Source organism: Lissotriton vulgaris, chromosome 9, assembly GCF_964263255.1.
Source record: "Lissotriton vulgaris chromosome 9, aLisVul1.2, whole genome shotgun sequence".
Classification (NCBI taxonomy): domain Eukaryota; kingdom Metazoa; phylum Chordata; class Amphibia; order Caudata; family Salamandridae; genus Lissotriton; species Lissotriton vulgaris.
The window spans coordinates 638,618,846-638,639,025 of record NC_141697.1 but is presented as its reverse complement, the minus strand read 5'-3'; the positions used below and the strand labels follow the sequence as shown (position 1 = coordinate 638,639,025).

The following is a 20,180-nucleotide window of genomic DNA, read 5'->3' as shown; positions in this document are numbered from 1 at the left end:
CGCAGCATAGCACCCACATTATTTTCGAATCGACCAAGCATTGGCCTTAACCCCTTAATTGCTGATGACGGAACCGCTCCGTCATCAGCTGCGGTGGTGCTGTGCTGATGACGGAGCGGTTCCGTCATGGCCCGCCCGTCGCTCATGCGTGACGCGAATTCCGCGCCTGCGCTGAGCGTTCTATTGAGCGGGCGGGGCCATGACGGAACCGCTCCGTCATAAGCACAGCGCAACCGGCGCTGGTGACGGAGCGGTTCCTGGTGGGTTGACTGGAGAGACGCCGCAGCAAGCACTGTAATAACGTGCCACCGACCCCCTTTTGGAAACTGAAGGAAGACCGTGAGATTTGAACCACTTCTGATATACTTTGTCTCTATTTGGGCGGACACAGTGAAGATATAAGAGTTCTCGAGACTAGAGCCGAGACGGTGGTTCCTCCCCACCCTCTTGGGTGGTTGTGTGGTTGGCCGGCGACTCCTGCCCTAGGTTTTGCCAGGGCTGTGAAGATTAGAGTACCCATGTCCTGATGAAGCCTATATCATCTGGCTGAAACGCGACCGCGACTGCGTCAACACCTTTTGCTTTGAACGGAGTCCCCTGTTAAAATTCAAGGAAGATTTGATTTTTTCCTATGTGCACCAACACAAATGTAGGCTGGGTTGATGTGTTAACCCCCTGGTGCTTTGTTTTTGGGACTACCATTTTGTTGTATACTCCAAGCCAATTTAAGAAGAGGTACATATGTAAATTGGTGTGTATATATATTTCTATATATTTTTTGTCGTGAGGGTACAGAGAAGTGTTTTTGATATTGTAAATGTTTTGTATATTTGTATATAATGTACATGTGATGTGTTGTATATAGATTGTTATTTGTTGTGCCTCTCTTGCTGTCCGCTCATATATGTGTATATGAATTAATATATACTCATCTTATGTATAATTCGTAAATCACAAGATAATTAATTGTTTCTTGTTTGAAAATTAAAAGTGGATTGATCCCTTCAGTACCATTTGTTTCTACCTTTTCATCCCTGGATGTCTCCTGCTCAGGTACGGGAGGGTGAGGTGGGCAGAACCCCTAACCATTTTTTCTAGCCATCACCAGCATGGGCCCGCCGCTCTTCCGTCCTGCCCCCTTAGCACTGCGGCGGAATAGCCGCCGCAGTGAAGGGGTTAAACTGTTGTTGCTCTGTCTGATGAATCTCAAAGGCCTGGCTGCCTTGCATGACGCACAGAGTCACTTCATGGTACATCAGTGAGTGTTCACTGTCTAGCTTAGGGTTAATACTGGAGACATACCATTCCAGAACGGATTCCTCGTGTAAACAAACTCGTAAGGCTCCAGTGCATGGGATATGTGTTGTGCACTGCATTCCATATGGAATGGAATGATGTTTTGAAGAAAAAAAAACTAATGTTACCTTGCTTGAGCCTTCTTCTACTAGACAAATTCTGGTCTTGAGCTTCATAGCGCCTGCTTGGCATTAGAACCTGTGCATGCTTGCATTGATCCAGCCTAGTAATGCCACCTTCAAGCCACAGTTTGTGTGATCTGTAACATTCACCTTTCCATTGGAACATACTTTTTGCTCTGAATAGTAAATAGCATGCGCCACTTTGTGGATGCTTGCACAGGCATAAAGCCCTAGTAAACCTCACCCTTCTTCTCTTTCCAACAAACACTTCCATTTTACACTATTTCAACAGTGTGGCACCATTTTTTTCAATTTCCTGAAATGTTGGCTGTCTAGGATCATCATAATGATCTGAAAAAAACCTTTGTTGTGAGCCGTAGCTGGTAATCTTTTATTATTTAACATGGTAGTTCTCTGGTGCACCAACTTATGCTCATTGTTATGTGCCGTACCGGCAATTAACAAAACTACTCTAGAAAACATTATTTCCTGTACAAATCTTGGTGAAGAGTTTACTGACTTTGTAGTCAGTAAAATATCTTGAATCGCAACACCTGTTACTTTTTTGTGACAGGGAGCAAACTTATATAAATCAGTATTAATCCTCCTTCAATAGGAAGAATGCAGTACGAATTGCTGGAATACATACCCTCTAAATGGAACAACAGCAAACCCAGTAAATCTATAAGTTCTGTGTCTCTAGGATGTTCAAACACAGGTAAATTAAGAAGTGGAAAAACAGTTCATGCAGCCGCAGCCCGTGCAGGTATGTATGGTGGGGCCGTGGGGCCGGGTTGGGTGGGATTCGACAGATGACCACGAGGGAAAATGAAATAAATAATTAATTTTCCCTTGTCTTCATCTGTCGAACTACCCCTCCTCCCCCACCCGGCCCCAGCACTCTTACCTGCACGGGCCGCGGCTGAGTTCATGCCATGTTTTCTGTTGGAGCTATACACACTTGTCAGTGACACTCTCTCAGAGCCACGTTTTACTTTTGACCCCTACATGTATCCTGCTTTTGTGCAAAATCAGGATTCACTAAACCTTTGGTCATCATGTGGTGCTTATTGTTACACAATGTGCCTAATAATAATAGGGTTGGGCCATCATCCTGGTGTCTAGGTGATGTGTCAGTCAGAAGGAAAGGTGTTCCGTAATTGTCAGTGCAACAAAAATCATCATTTAGCAATTGCGAATTTACAAAATAAACAATTTCTTTCTTGAGCCAATGTTGTGCAAATAGTCCATGGAAATGTAAGTTTTCTAATAAAATGTAAGGATTTTGGTGGCTTAGGTTCATCATTTAGTAACACAGGAAACACAAGCGGAGCACTGAGAACAAAGACAGCAAGAGGAACAAGAAGAACAAGCGAGGAAAGAGGAGAAAAGTTTGACAATGATCGCGGGGAGGGACAGCGCCAGGACGATCCACTGGATGATCAAGATGGAGAACGTAAATAGGTAAACGGTTCTGTTGCAGTTCGTGTAGTTGGGGTACAGCGGGAAAGTCCAGACGCTCCCTGTTGGGGGAAAAAACAGACATTTATCATATCCCCAACACTGATCTCAGATCCTTGCCGACCCATCTTTAAAATAATCCTACCTTTTTGACTAACCCACATTTCCACAAAACCCATAAGTGCAATAGCCACCATGTGTCACTTAAAACTATACTTATGTGTATAAATCTCTTTTCCTGGCATAAGATGTACTATCCAGAAGGTACATTGATACCAATGATTAAACTATGAATCTTTCAGTTAAACAGTTATATGATATAAGCTTTAAGATACAGTATATTCGATTTACATGAAACTATTTCACCAAAGACCTCTAACGCATGAGGGGGGGAATTGAGGACTATGGGTCAGATGTAGGTGGCCAAATAGCGAGCTCTTGCATTTAAGGAATCGGAAAATTGCGATTCCTTAAATGCAATGTAAGTAGGACAAAAAAAGTGCACTTTAGCCTTAATGAATCGCTAATTACCACCTACTTCAAGTTGGTAGTAATTAGTAGAAATTAGCGATTTCTTTTTAAAAAAGCACTTTTTTACTTTTTTTAAAGTGCCCTGTGGCACACATTCATGCCCTTAGGGCATGTATGTGCGCCACATGTGCACACATGCACATTTCAGGGGTGCAACAGGGTGTCCTTTTGACACCCTGGCACCCTTGAAATAGCACCCGCTATCTCGATTCACTAATAACGAATCGCAGATGGAGAATATCTTCCCATTCATTCCTATGTTCCTCCAAGCCCATAGGAATGAATGAGTAGGTATTCCTTATTAGCGAATCTCAATTTGTGATTCGTTATTAAGGAATATTAAGGATTCCCATATATTTTAGCGATTCCTACCTATATTCAATTTTAAGAGTCCTTAATAGTGAATCAGTAAAATTCGCTATTAAGGATTTGCAAATTGGATTTTACCTACATTTGGCCCATAAACATTAAATATCACAAAATATACGTGCAACATTTCACTTTAAATATTTACCATGGAAATAACAGAAAGCATCAGGATGCATTTAGATAGCATAACCTTTTTGGCAAAGAAATTATTCGCAATCAGGAAATCCCAGGAAGCAGTCATGGGCGGCTACAGTAAAACTGGTTGCACCTTAGCAGTACTAAGTGAGATGTGTCACAGATTAAAGAAAATCTCTCCTAAGTCCTTCTTCAGGTGTTTTCATTCAATGGGGCAATCTCTGACCCTACTGATAAAAGTCCGAAACTTTAAGGTTATTTTGTATGTTAAAATGGCTTTTTATCAGTGGTGAGTAAGGTAAGGCTCTGTTTGAAATACTTTTTGAGTAGGATAGGCCGTTTTTCCCTTTATCGCAGAGCTTGGCCTACAACTGATGGTAAACTCCAGTTTACAACTTTGAATAGAATTTTCATCTCTGTGCTGGAAAAGCTGCCTGGAAGCTTCAGCCAGTATGGGAGAGACCTGGTCCAATTGTTTTGGGAAAACAAACTCACTCTAGCCCAGTAGATCACGTTGGCTTAACACGCCACAATCTGCATCTCATGATAAATAATGTACTTTTCAACTGTTAAATCTGGCTTGTCAAAATTTTATGAACGGTGTGGACTATATTGCCCCTGGTAATTAGTGAGTGCTGTAAACTCCATACAACTCGGAATTCAGCCCATTGCGCAAACTCTGACTCGCTCACCGCCAGGGCCTGCGGAGGAACTACACGTTTTGTGCTTATGTTCGAGTTGTGATTGATGCTGGGTTCCTCCATTCCAGTCAAGGCGTAAATAAATATGTACCTGTCTCCCTTTATAGACCATTGAATATTAACTGAATGAGGGTGTCAGGATTTGAGAAACAGACAGGTGCCAAACTCCACTGCCCACAAAAGAACTGAAACGCTTCACCTTCTCCATTTACTTCTCTCACTACCCAAAGTCCCCTCCTGGTCAATCCACAGCACCTCCTATCAATCCATGCAGATCTCAAAGATTTTTCTTCTATGGATTTTACCTGCCCACACCCAATTTATAAGGTAACCAGACCTTTTTTTAAAGCTGCATCTGTCTGTACAAAATGTCTGCCCATGTAAAGCACTGCGATAACCTCTGGGTCTACATAAACCCTATGTAAATAACGTCAATAAAATGCAAATAATAAGAGATCTGGAAGCAGGAAAATACAGGTATTTGGAATCAATTCATGGAACAATATACCACAGGAAATTTGACTTGGGACACATATATCATATTTTAAACAATGCTTCAAAAAATTACATCTAGCTCAATTTTAGCAACCACTTTAAGTGCTCTTAAATAAAAAGTACACAGTGAATCTGAGTTTTTTACTCAGATATAGAATGTATCACTTTTCTTACCTTGCCCAAACATTCTAATCCTGGTGGGTATTTTATGTTGTGATGGTAATAAATTGCACAACTAGCCATTCACAAACAGGAGACTATCAGGTCACTTTATCTGTAAGTATATTCATCATGATAATCAATATACCCACCTCTTCATGATCATGCACTATCTTGTAAATGACTTGTTGTGCTGTGCACTCTCATGTTAAAGCCATTTCATCATCCACCATCCTATGGATGGCACTTTGTGTTTATAAATTATCATGCAAATGGACTGCTAATTTCATTAGTAATTTTGTGATTGATAGCTTCCAATCGTTTAATAATAACCTTCCCTAGAACTGTACAACATAAGTAAAGGTATTACCTGCGATAAGCCAAGCAAACCAAAAGAGGCTCAACAGCGCAAGGATGGCATAGACGAGCTTATTTGGCCTCAGTCCAGCCACAATAGAGAGGAGGGACATGACGATGACAGTGACGCCATTGACGATGAGGTAGATAGGGATGAAGCGTTGCGCTGGGCATTGTTGCAGATAAACAGAACCTGTGAGTATGAAAACAACAGATCAGTGAAATAACTACAGAAGGTGTTGCATTACAGAGCAATTAAAAATTGCCAAAGGAATCTTCAGTAGGGTGGCTTTTATTTAGTTTGATCTTTTACCAGGAAATAACAAATTGCCAGATACTCCAGACTCACCTGATAGAAGGAACAGGTCTTATTATAGCTTTATAGCCCGCCGTAGAGGGCTATACCCTCTATTAAAGGCCATCTCGAGCTTTAAAGGCCCGAGCCAAAGGCAAAGGCCTTTAACAAGGGAGAGGGACTTTAATAGCCGGTATAGCCCAGCTACGAAGGTCAATAAGGCCATTAGAAAATTCTGCCACTAGAGGGCAGAATGTTCTAACAAAAAAAACAAAGTCTTTTGGGCGCGTGAGGAGATTGGAATCCCCTCAGGCTTCCTGAAGCCTTTGTTCACAGCCAGAGCTGTGAACAAAGAAACATTGGAATGTTGGTGCTCCAGGCTTATACCAGCCATCATAAACCCAGAGCACTCCATCGTTTTCAATGGAGCTCCCAACATAGCAATGTTCTAATGAAATGTATATAATGCAGACAGTATGGCTGCAGTCCTCCTAGACAATAAGCACACTCCTAGAGAAAACCATGCTGGGATTTGCAGTTGTGTGGTTTGTTGATGAAAGACTATGGATATCCTTGCAAGTTAGGTCAGTTAAGGCATTTACCACACTTGGTAATACCATTATCCACGGATAGTTATGGTAAATGCCTCCTCTTCATAGTTTTCATCTTGCAACGGAGACGTAACATCGCAAAATATTATAGTAGCAAAACGAATTCTGGTTTGCTTGTGTTTCAGTTCAGGGGAGACCTGGCTCGGCATTTCGGGCTGGACTGTTCCTATTGGAGCAGGGCCAAGGTTGATTTGCATATAGCTGGGTATGAACTGAGTAGGCATTGTGTGCAAAATAACGAAGGATTGGGATGCAGCCTGAGTGATTACAGTGCCTGATAGTAATTCAAGCATTCCATTCAGCGCTGTTTTGTATGCACACACAATTCCACATAATTTGGTATTTCTAAAGGCATTTTCCTTAATTTATTCCATTAGGGAAAACTGTGGGGGTATGTTTAAAACATACACAGGATCCCCATCCCTTAGTTTACACAGGATCAGAATTAAGCAATGAACTTGAAATGGGGGCCTAAAGCAGTTGGGCTTAAAACATATGATTTAAGACACCTTCTGACTTGACTCTGGTTTTCCTTTTAGACCACCTGTGCCTTGTCACCTTCTTTTTCTCATTCTTTTCTCCTCCCTTTCTTCAATCCTCATCCCCACCTTTGCTTTTTTCTTTTGCTCTCATTCTAGCCCTCTTCCAATCAATCATTTCTATTGGACCCTCTCTTTCTCTTTCTTTCTCTCCCTGTCTCTCACTCTCTCCTCTCACTCACATTCTCACTCTCTCTTCCTACCGCCCAGTTTCATGTTCTAGCTAACTCTTTCAATCTATTATTTTGATAGTTTTTAAAGGTTTTCTTATAACTCATCAGATCATTTTGGGATCACATGACAATCCATGACTCACATAACTGCCTCAATTATAAGTTGTGAGGCATTATATAACACCAGCAGTCACACATCAGAGCTCTCACAAAAATGTGACACGAAAGAGCTCATGCTTATCAGCAGAGTCATAGCAAGAATGTCAATAAAATCCTATCCTATGAAAATTGTGGAGTTTATGCCTAGGTTGGTTAAATCTAAATACAGAAACCAACATGATTCCCTTCCGATGAGTTAACTGCAATACTTTCAAGAGCTGAGGTGAGTCACATCCTGAATATTGGCAGAGGTTCCCTCAACCTCTTGCCTTTGGATTACAGTCGCGGAGGTGAGAACTATTTTTAAGAGACACTCAATTAATTCACTATGACAGCTCTCTTTAGGCTATGGGGAAACATTTAAGTCCTCATGCATTTGTCTCAGTGCATTTTGGTGCTTGCAGTTCTGTTCTTCCAAAAGAAAAAAAATGCTGAAGGGCGAGTCTCATTGGGGTTTTGGCTAAAAGAGGTATTTAAAAAAGAACTATCCAGAGATTTTGTTTGGGCCTGTTGCCAACAGAGACTACTTTACATGTATTTATTGAGTTTCAAAACATAGCAAATGGCCTACAGTCCAGAGATATCTCCTTTGTAGGGAGAAATTAAGAATGCCCTAGTTGGTTGAGAGTTTGGAGTGGGCCAGTCGCTAGAGATAACCCCTTGGTGGGGTGTAGCATGGACTTAATAATCTACCACAAACCAAAGTGTCATAACAGTTTGTCTCGAGTTCTAATAAAATCTTTCTTAAAAGAGATGAACAAAGATCGACCATTTCCTAGTTTATGAGGTAGAGCCCAAATCACATGTCGTACACCAAATAAGGCATTACTAGTCAACAGGTTATAAGTATGTATCCATTCAGCATAAAATAATCTTTCGAGGGGTGGTATCTCCTAGTCTCATGAGGTGAACTGGAAAAAGGGATGAAAAGAGGATAGAAAAAGGGATGCATATGTCAGGGTGGAGGGGAGACGAAAGAGTACAAGGAGGCAATGAGATCATTTGATCTTACCAATGACAATCTCAGCGATGCTCAGTGCTATCCAAACAAGTGACATTAGACCAAGAAGCCATTCTGAAAAAGAAGAAAACATATCAATCTCTGAAATGCCTACTTCTACTCATCTGTGATACTAAAAGTAGAAGCTATTTAGGAAAGTTAAATAAAGAAAAAAACAACTTTCAAATGAAACTTTCAGTCTCTAAGCACCTCACCTTCTCGCCAACAACAGGTTAGCATCAATAACAGAGCTGATTTAAAGGCCATCCGGGCGCCACTTATTTCTATAATTCTCATCTCTTCCTGTCTTATAATTCTCAGTCCTTTACTTATTGTAATTCTTGACGAAACACGTTTCAAGTCACACAGCAAGTGATTTTTCTTTTTAGTTCATTTCAAAAGCATTTTTTTCTTCATATTTGTTGCTCTTTCCTATTTTCAGCAGTGAATTATAATTTACAATTGTAAAAAAAGTTCATACCATACTGTTACTCTACTTCTTAAGTTAAGAACTCATGTAAAATCTTTTTTCTTCCACGCGTTTCACTCTAGGTTTCATTACCTTTTTGCCCTCTCAAGGGAAGTCTAGGTATCCAACTCAATATGTGCCTTTCGTTTTTAGATTATATATATGGAAACCCCAGAGCTCTCTTCTAAGTTGTTACTGAATCGTAAGATTGGTTTTCGAATCGGTATTTGGAAGGGGGGTGTATAGGGCTTCCCTTCCAAACAGCGATTCGCAGTGATATGTAATAATGCTTTGGAACCAAATTTTGTTCACAAAACATAAATATTGTACCACCAATTCAAAGTTGGTAGTAACCCATTCTAAATGGGAATGGATACTATGGGACCACTTTCCCTTTGAGAACGTAACACAAATATTTTTTTGAGAGTAGGCAGTGGTCCCGGACTGCCTACTCTTAATGAATTTTAAGCGTTTCATTTTTTTCTTTTGAAACATCCCATTTTTCATAAAGTTAAACGGCTGCATATCAAAGTAAAAAGTGTTGCTTTAATCAAAAGCAATCACAGACAAGGGGGTCTGCGGACCCTAGCAGGAAACCATCCCTGTGATGGCTATCATTCCTAATGGGTCGCAAACTGTGACTAATCTCATTAATATTTATGAGGTAGGACAATTTACGGCCCATTAGGTGTCGCTAATTGAAACTCAACAAACTTCACACCTTAGGAATAGTAATTTCATAATTGCAATTTAAAAGAAATCGCAATTAGGAAATCAATATTCCCAATGTTTGTAAATCTGGCCCATAATGGACTCCACCATCACCCCAAGAAGCCAATGCTCCATACAACCACCTACCTCAGTGTGACCACATCATCCCTATCTTCAGGGCTCCTCTGTGGCTCCCAACCCCATTATGCATTAAGTTCAAAACTTTTGTATCATTAAATCTAGCTAACCAGCTGAAAACACCCTTCTTTCCAGGCCCAGCCTCATCAAATAACTTCTGTAAATCATTGATTGAATACTAACACCCAAAGCAGTGGTATCCATTCACATAGAAGTAGTGTCTGAGGGACATCTTCCACTTTGCCAATGTGGGCTATTGGGAATGCGGAGCCACCAGAGTTCCAAGGTACTGCTGCAGGCACCCAGCAAGGCATTTGCCAAATGCGTATTCTATATTTTGATTGCAGCGCCTGTTCTTTTAAAGCGCAGGAAGTAGAATGATAAAATATGTTGGTTAAGAATGCAAAGGCCGGGACAAGATGAGGTCCGCTGTCCCTTTCAGTCCCCCATCCCTACCATTCTGCACCATTCGCAGACAGAAACCTGCCCCATTGATGTCAATAGGACAGGATTCTGCAAATGCTACCTAATGTTGATTTTGTGCTCAAGAGTAATATATCTATTACAGTGGAAAAGGAAGGTATGGTAAGAAGGCGTTCGGTGTGTACAAACACCAACTGCCTTGAAATTCAACCCATAGTACATCTGGGCCCATATAACAAATATGGTGGCTTTCCCTCTTTGTGCAATGGTGTACCTTTAAGTACAGGTGCCATGCCCAAACAGGGATATTGCACAGTATTTCCATGAATGCTCTGCCCCCAGGGCAGCCGTGAACCAGTGCTAACCTGAGGGCAGCGCATTCAAGAGAAATAAAGCACAGCTGCTTCAAAGCCGCTCCGTGTTTCGCTGCGCAGGTGGCACCCGCTTGCCCTTTCAAGAGGGGTGAGAGATCCCCTTGCAGGTGGGTGCAGTGAGTGACTACAAGGGGATGTCTGTGAGGACCATGGGACCCCCTTTCTCCCCTCTAGAAGGCTGCCTTTAGCAGGTGCCTCCTATAGTAATGTTTGCCTCTAGTCTACGTCCAAAATAGGGCGCGGAGGCAAAGTGATTCCCTCATTTGCATGGATTCACGCCTCCGTGCACATGAGGAAACCCCCTCTGATGATAGCGCTGGTGTTCAATGTGCGCCAGAGCTCTCTGTAATACTGAATGGGCCGCAGAAGCATCTGATGCTCCTTCTGTAATACCAAAGTGTCCCGTGGTGCACCAAGCTGGCACACATGCCCTTTGCACCCCTGAGGCACTCTGGTTAATACTGCTCCATGTCCCCAAAACCACAGGGACCTGGAGACTGCAATGGCCGGTCATCTGTGAAGATGTTTGTGCCGCATGGTATGTCAAGGCATGAATGGAGATGAGGCTGGAGACTCCATCAGTGATCCATTCATGGAGAAGCTCAGCAGTGACTAGGCGTAAAGGTGGACCTAATTAATGTACATTTGTGAGAAACTTATTTTTCCAAATAGAAGGATTTCCAGAGGAACTCGACCATCAAACACCAAGAAATGTCCAACACCAAAAAAGATAACCTTAGTTAATTGAAATGCAGTAAATAATCAAATACTCACTGAAACACTGAGCGGCACAGCAACAGCAACTCTTGACTGATGTGTCCTGTGCAAACATAAGACAGTGACCGCATTAGAACTGAGATCAAGCTTGGCATTTAAGCTTTGGGTCTGCTTTGTACTAGCAGTGAGCTGTGATAGGCGTGCCTTCATGCTGCCTTTAACCATGAAGAGTCACTACTGAAATGCGCTACGAAGCCTCAATAATGGTGCGCTATACAAATGATAATTAAAAAGAACAGTAAAGAGCGAGATGAATTTGCCATTGAGATATGTGTGTGTGCTCATGCTGTACCATAGGTCCTCTTTGGGTTTAATATTGGCATTTGTGAGCATCACATCTGCCCTTGCTCAGCCAAGAAAGAATGTTGTGGATGTGAGAGAGAACCTCACTTCCAATCTTCTCTTTCAAGTATACTAGAAGCCCTTATTGATGCCATATTGATACTTTTTGATGTTTCTACGTTTTTACACCTGTCTATTTACCTGGCAGTCCTGATGCACTCTGTCTTGGACCATGACTCTGTTGTCTGTCGGCTTTCTTCGAATTCAGTCCCACGGCACACCAAGGATGTCCTTATGAGCCAATGATTGACCGTTTTTCTTGTTGACCGACCTGCAGAAAAGTTAAGATTAATTTGTTTGATAATCCCAAATGCACAGCTTTGTATGAGGTATTTTGTTTAGCTCAGCTCCACTCTTTCTTCCTATTGGTCTCCCTTGCCATCCCGCTTCTGGCTCCCTTGAACTCTTTTTCTTTGCTGTCAGTGCTCTTTCCCTGTTTTATGCTGCATTCTGCCTCTTTCTTTCACTCATTAGCCTGCTTTACCTTTCTTGCTCACTTTTCCTTTCACCTGTTTGTCAGAATATCGACCAAAGAAATATCAGGCTGCAAGAATGTTGTAGCAAAAAATATCAACTACCAAAATATGTGGAGGTAGGTTCCAGTGAGGAACTAGAACATGAAACTACCTCCACTTTAACCATAACTCTTATCACACCCAGCATGCCAAGTGAGCAAACCTGCCCTTAGGAGAATTTTGTTTACCTTCTCATCCTCCTTCCATCAATTCATAAATTCATGCTTTCCCCGTGTATATATTAATCCAATCACCCATCCATTCATCCTTCCATCCATCCTTCCTTTCTTTTCCTATTGATCCTTACAATCTGCCCCATCTGCCCAGTCTTCATCCTTCCCGCCATTCATCCTTTTATCTGTTGATCGTTTCATTCTTCCATCTATCCTTGTCCCCTTCCATGTACCCAATCTTTCATGTTTCCATCCATCCAGTCGTTCACCCTTCCATCCTACTTTTCACCTTTTCTTCATTATATCTTTCGACATTTACTTCCATTCTTGAAACCTTCCTCCGACCACCAGCTCTTTCCTCTTTCTTTCCATCTACCCATGTTTATGTCTGTCATCTCATCCTTATTTTGTTCTTTCTTACTACAAACAGTGGAAAAGCTGGCTAGCCCCCCTATTATGCTATCAAGTAGCCCGCCAGTATAAGATAGCCTGGAGGATCTGTAGAGTAGATGCGTCCTCTGATAAAGTTCCTCTGTAGGCAATTATCTCAAGAAAATTTGGCCCAACCAGAGCAGAATCCTCTCTGTCACTACTTCAACCAACCTGGCGGACCCTTGGTAGGCAGTACCTAGGCCTCTGACTGGTCAGACTCAAATGTACTTTAATGTATGGTACGGTTTTATTGTTTTACTTAACTGGTGCTATTTTTGAGTAGTAATTCATCCATTTTAAATGAATTGTTTTTACTCTATAGATATCAAAGTATAACATTGCACTGTTTGGGTTTATTGTTTTTTTCAATCTAATGCTGTTACTGAGAATGTAACACATCCTGAATTAGTTTTATCCTTTTACGGTATGATGCATTTGTACTTGCACTGATGAATTGTTACTTTTATGGACTATGACCGAAATAAAGTACCAAAATGAAATGAAATGACTGACTCAATTAGATACAAACCACCTTAAACCGTGGGAAAGAATTGTCTGTATACTTCTGCTTTAGGTTTGAGACACTGGGTTAGACTGAGAACCTGCCGATTTCCTTAGATTCCACTGCATATCTTTAGGGACACCGAGTATATAGTTCACTAGTCACTTTTCTAGACACACTACTTCTAACTCTGAACTAATCCTACCCGCGAGATTGATAGGAACTGCCTTCACCGGGTTTACAAAATCTTGGAATAAAAATTCACATGAATATCCTCAAAACACATTTAAATAGCACGTGCTTCCATTTATATTACAGATCAATAAGAGAAAGGGCGTTTTACTCACACTCTCAGGAAAATTCTACTCTTTGGAAATAGAAATTAAGCACGCAATTATCGTCTCATCAGATTTTCAACACAACAATAGTACACATTCCAAATGTAGTTTGTTGAAAACTACAACAGTCGCCATCTTACAGCAGCTTCAAATCCCAACATGGCAGCAACCCTACCCTCCGCAGACCAAGAGGGTACAACCAAGCACTTACCTTCCTGAGGATTGTTGGCAGAGAAGGTGCCGGGCTCTTTCAGTGCTGGTAAATGTGTGTGCCTCGAAAGAGGTTTTATAGCACCGCTGCCACATTGCCCAATATGTAATTAACGGCACACACCCCACACGAAAGCTCATGAATATTTATCACCTGCAAGGAAACAATGAAACATGCGGGATACTGAATCAGGAATGTTAAACAGGAAAGCCACGTTCATACTATCAGCCCGACCAGGACAAATTCCGCAAATTGATTAGGTACAAAAAAATCCTAGAAACAATGGATTCTTAATTACATCACCCACCGACACGTGAAACATGAGCAGCACATTCGTACTTCTCAAGCAAGGGCTAAATTCGAATTCTGTACTTTCTGGTCAAAACTTTCAGAGTGACATAGAACCAGCTGTGAAATGAAGGCTTTTAGCAAAGAAGCAGGATGATCAGGGGTTCTATATTCTTGTCGATCTTGGGGGTAGGTTTTCTTCCTTCTGAGCTGCCCATGTAATGCCATTTGTTACACCACAGCGCACTGGAGACTGTAATTCCCATTTAAAACCTACACACAATGTCCTTGGTTCAGACAAGAGGTGGTATGGCCACTAATTCGAATACTGTAATGTATTGCCTACTCTGGTATGGTGGTCGTCAATAACACCATAGAGAGAAGAGGGTCCCTCCCAATGCATCGCCTCTTTTCAAAGTGGGGATATGGGAGATGATCATAGAGTAGAGCGCTGAGCTGGCTTTAGGGTAATGTGACTGGTGCAGCCGCACAGGGCGCTGACCTGCAGAGGGGGCCCTGACCTCAAGGGGGGGAGCTGCATTTAGCAATAACATGATTGGAGAGATGAAGGGCACTTTTGCCCGGTGGTAGTGAGAGAAACCGAGGAGGAGGTCATGGGTGTGGGGGTGCCAAAAATGATTGTCGCACAGGGCGTCACCAGTGCTAAAGCCGTCCCTGAGCACCATGTTTACCCAAGTTCTTATGTTCTTATGTTTTAGGACCAACTTAGGGTTCCCATTAAGGGAGGGTGCTGGCCTTGACTGATCCTCACCATCTGGAGGCCCTCAAGCTCCCTCAGAGTTAGAGCTATGGGTGCCTATGCCTATGTACTGTGTGCACAGGCTAAAAAGTACTCACAAACTCAGTGCCCCTGTGCCCAGCCATCAGATGTGACTGCACCCATGTGAGGGGGGCCTTTAAGGGCACCCCACAGTCACACTAGGATGTTGGCAATGCATGGGTGATCAACGTCTAGATTTTCTCCTCTGGTTCACATTTGAATGCTGCCTTACTAGGAGTATGCGGTACAAAAGGGGGTGGTGATGGACATAGCATCTGAACCAATCAAACACTCACACCCAGTCAAAAGATCTGGGTTTGATCCATCACCGTTCTTTAGCCCACTCTGCCACCCCAGTTCAGACATGGCTATATGCAAATCAGTCTGACCCTCTGCCTCATGGGAACAGTCCAGCCCGAACTGCCAAGCCATGCCTTCCCTGGACCGGAAACAAGCTTCCGAGGACCTGTTTCTGGCATTACAGCCGTCTTCAGCCCGGCTTGCTTGAATCCAGTGGCAAAGTGAGCAGGGGACTCACGTCTGAGCATACCCTGCCACCCTTATGGCAGCCAAAAGCGGTACAATAGGGGGTGGTGATGGACGGAGCATCTGAACCAATCAAACACTCACACCCAGTCAAAAGATCTGGGTTTGATCCATCACCGTTCTTTAGCCCACTCTGCCACCCCAGTTCAGACATGGCTATATGCAAATCAGTCTGACCCTGTGCCTCATGGGAACAGTCCAGCCCGAACTGCCAAGCCATGCTTTCCCTGGACCGGAAACAAGCTACCGAGGACCGGTTTCTGGCATTACAGCCGTCTTCAGCCCGGCTTGCTTGAATCCAGTGGCATGGCTTGGCAGTTCGGGCTGGACTGTTCCCATGAGGCACAGGGTCAAGGCTGATTTGCATATAGCCATGTCTGAACTGGGGTGGCAGAGTGGGCTAAAGAACGGTGATGGATCAAATCCAGATCTTTTGACTGGGTGTGAGTATTTGATTGGTTCAGATGCTCTGTCCATCACCACCCCCTTTTGTGCCGCTTACTAGGAGTATGAGCATGCGCAAAGTGAATTCTCTCATTTTTTGTGGGTATGGCTCTATAATGGGGGAGCACTCTTATTTCCAAGGCATGAATGGCGCTACCTTTTGGACTCTCTTGTGATCAGTATTACTGTGAGAATTCTTGTCTCCAATTCAGTAATATCAGTTGTCAGAGGGTGTGCAACCTGGGGTTTCACTCTGCACAATTTATGCAACATGCAAGAAGAACATAACATTATTGCTTAGGTGCAATCATTGAAGCGCCCCAGACAATTAACTCAGAGGCTGTTCCCCTGTTCCTACTAAAAAAGTCAGTTATCCGATTTGCCATGTAGCTGCAGTATTCCTGGTCTAACAGTAATTGGCGCTCAAATGGCCATGTTGCAGTCACTGCTTGACTAGAAGTGTTAGTTGGTACTTGGAATATTAACAGGTTATGGTCTGAGATTAACCTGGGGTGAAGCTCACAGCTAGTAACTTCCTGAATTGGGTCTGAGATAAAGAAATAATCTAGCCAAACAAATTTGCTGTGGGGAGCTGAAAAGAAAGTATAGCCAGGTTCCGATGGGCACAATTTTTGCCAGACATCTACCAGGGCGTGATCACAAATAAGCCCCCGCAAAGCTTTAAATGTCTTGCTCTTCCTACCAGGATATGGGGCATTGCCATATAGGTCGAAATTGGAGTTCAAATGTATATTAAGTCCCCACAGACAACTTTGGTAGAAGACCATGCAGCAAGTTCAAAACTCAAGAAGTTTAAAATAGATGGGTCATCAAAATTAGATCCGTACAACGAGCAATGGCGTATATAATTGCCTACAGTAAATTGTGAAGGCATCTGCTATTCCCTGCCGATCCCTCAATGTCTACCCCCATCTAGAGTGATCTCAAATAAACATATGGAAGCTTCTTCTCTTTTACAACCACACCAGGAGCTTGATCGCTTTGTCCCCCACGTCGTACAGGCGATGTATGGTCGCTAGGTGTTTGGCTTTTGCTGCATCCTCATCAATTTCTCTACACTCTTTTTGTTTAATTCGTAGCCTATGTTGTGCATCTGTTTATTCTGCAGTAGCAGTTCAGACTCTAGGGCCCACATGCATCAAGCACTTTTGCATTCGCAAACGGTGCGATTCCTTAAAATCGGCCGTTTGCGAATGCAAAAGTGCTTTTTCAGATGCATCATCATTTCTGAATGGAAATCGCTGATTTTGCGACTTTCCAGAATGCGAATGCATTTAAGGAATCGCAAATTTGCGATTCCTTAAATGCAATGCATCATTCAGAAATGAATTTGCGAGAACAAGGTTTGGAAGTGCAAATTACCACGAGGTGGAACCTCGTGGTAAATTGCGAAAAATGTTTAAAATGTACTAATTTACATTTTAAACGATGTCATGTTACAGACACACATGTCCTTAGGACATGTGTGTGTGAAACATCCATTTTGAATTACATTTCGGGGGTGCAGGGGGGGGTCCTTTGGACCCCCCCCTGCACCCATGAAATTTTCTAAGTGCCATTCGCAATTTCAATTGATTCCTATGGGCCTTTTGGCCCATAGGAATCAATGGGAATTGCGAATTCGCAATTTTGAAGTCCCAAAATATTTGCGAGTCGGTAAAAAATGCGAATTTTACCGAATCGGAAATATTTTGCACTTTCCATGATGCATCCCGTTTTGCGAATCCATATTTGCGATTCGGTAAAATTCGCAAATTTGGAAACGCAAAACGGGAGTTTGATGCATGAGCCCCTAATTTCTGTATTTCTCCTTCTATATCTTCCAACTGTTTCCGCTTTTCTTTTTGATGTCTGGTGATCAAATCAACCCACTGGCCTCTAACCACCATCTAGTAGACCTCCCATAACACCCAGGTCGATTCTACTGATCCCTCTTTTTCTTCAAAATAACAGGTCGTCCCCTTTTGCAGACCAGCTCAAATTAGCCACATAATCCTTGAATTGTTTGGTCAACTCTGAAAAGTTTTCATTTTTCAGTTTCTGCATCTGCACAGCTTTTTGTTTTAGTTGCATGATATGATGTCTATTAGATCAGTGTATGAAAACATATACAATTCCATTCTCTACTAGTGTGCTTGAGCTTTATGTTACAGTTTCCCAGGGATGCCCTTGTAAACCAGCTCTATGATTCACAGACTATTTTCTTTATTTAATACATATTTTCAGACGTCAAATTGGCATGAGCGGAACCTTTTTTTAGCACAGTAGGTAACGGTATGACAACTATTGGCTGTAAATTTGACACAACCTTTTTCACTAAACTAAAAACACCCTGTAGGAAATTGGGTTATTGGTTGAGGAGCATGAACTTCTCCTTAAGCTGAAACCACAATCCTTGTCACAGTGAAGTCACAAGCAAACCTCAACATAATCTGTGCTCAACCCTCTAGTAGCTTGGCATGGAGCAGTCTGACTTAAAGGCAATGCGTAAAGTATTTGTGCAGCACTTCAAAGAGTAATACAGTGGAAAACACCACACAAAAAGGATTCCACGCCAGATTAAGATAAATAAATAGAGTAATTAGGAAATCAAGACCAAACCGGCAAAACTCTAATCTCTAGAACTAGAGATATGCAAGTTTAAAGATTTCAGTAAAAATACCACCAAAAACCCCAAAGTGGCAATTGTGGATATCTGATCGCGCCAGACTGGGACAAAGCCACATGCTCAGGCTGACAGTGATGGGAGTATGGACCGGCCACAAGGACCCAGGTAAGTCTGACCCAGGTAAGCCCACTGAAAAAGAGTATCTTAAATTCTGCTTTACGGAATGTAGCGAAGTCCCGCTCAGAAGATGCATTGATCAGGCAAGATAATGCATTAGTTCAGAGAAGCGAAGCTACGATGTGATGTCCTGCATCGTTGTCGAGGATCCTCTCGACAAGGGCTTGCGATGGAGAAGTCCAGCGTGGAAGATGCGTTATTGAAGGCAATGTGTGGCTTCCGGAGCTATGAGGCTGTGGTGCAAGAACATGTGTCGCCATCGAGGCTGCTGTTGACGAGGGGTTTGTGATACGAAGGCCTGTGTTGGGAAAGGTTCGAACTAGTGACAGTTCCGATGCAGGTTGTGGGGTCGATGCAGAGTCCTTGTATCAGGAGAACCCTCAAAGCAGAGGCGATTAATCAGTTCCGAAAGTGATGCGTCAAACAGCAAAGGTGATGCTCCGGGTCTGCTGGTGTTGTGCCACACCACGGAGGAGATACATCAGTTCTGCTGACTTCATTGATGGGCTTTGGGAGCATGTTGAGGCCCACTTTGAAGGGCCCACGAGTGGGTTCAAGGTGGAGAAGTGTGGCTCAAGTGGTTGGAGCGGCAGACCCTGATGCAGAGGTCTGGCTCAGGCCAGGGTTCAATTCCCCGCCTCGGCGGGTCTTGGGCTCAAATTTCCCCGGACCTGACAATTCTTGCCTTGGTGCCTATTCCAATCATGGAGTTCCACTCTGTAACTCTGGGCAATAGCTTGCTTAATCTCCACAACGGCCCCTCGCAGCGGGATGCCTGGCTTTCACCTTGGGGATGCCCAGTAATGGGCTATCTCGCAAGGGAATACCAGGACGGGTTCCCTAAGCAAGCGCTGGGACGCTTTCGGGCAGCCATGCGCTCTACAAATCAAATTTCATTTCATTTCATTTCATTTGTTCCTAAAGCTCTAGTCAGGAGGCCAGCCAACTAACCCTTGGATTTAGTTTGTAGTCCTGTCTTCAACAGATGCAGATCCAGTCCTTCTCACACAGGCAACAGGGTAGCACAGCAGAGCAGCAGTCCTTCACACCAGCAGTCCAGCAGAGTTGCAGTACTATCAGCAACACAGCAGTTCTTCTTCCTAGCAGAGTATTCACAGGATGAGAAATATACTAAAGGGTTGGTATCTGAGGTCCAATATTTTTACCTGGGCATTACTTTGAATTGGGAGAAGCTTCTAGAGGTTTTCATTTGAAATTACCAGTCATCATGCCTTCCCTGTCCTGGCTTCATCCTAACTACAGGGGGTATGCAGCCGTTTGTGTGGGGGCTGGACACAGCCTATTCAAGTGTAAGTAGGGCTGTACCCTGTTCCGCTCTCCCATCCTGTCAGGGATGGCTCATCCAGGCACACCTAAGCTCTCTATAGTGTGTGGTCGAATAGGAGGAACAAAGCAATCATAAGGAGACGATGGACGGAGCGCTGAAACTTTTCACTCACCCGAGTCACAGATCTTGGTTGAATCCTTTATCATTCTTTAGCTCACT

General features: G+C 43.0%; 1 protein-coding gene across 1 annotated transcript; it reads right to left on the bottom strand.

Annotated features, from left to right (window-relative positions):
* Window positions 1–797: 797 nt before the first annotated feature.
* On the bottom strand, window positions 798–13,849 carry LOC147692012 (transmembrane protein 272-like). Its single transcript, XM_086936719.1, has 6 exons — window positions 13,809–13,849; window positions 11,779–11,908; window positions 11,293–11,338; window positions 8,416–8,478; window positions 5,640–5,819; window positions 798–2,941 (listed from the first exon to the last, which is right to left on the bottom strand). Exons 2-6 carry the CDS (start codon window positions 11,809–11,811, stop codon window positions 2,721–2,723), a joined length of 543 nt encoding a protein of 180 aa, XP_086792845.1. The 5' UTR covers window positions 11,812–11,908; window positions 13,809–13,849; the 3' UTR covers window positions 798–2,720.
* Window positions 13,850–20,180: the final 6,331 nt, after the last annotated feature.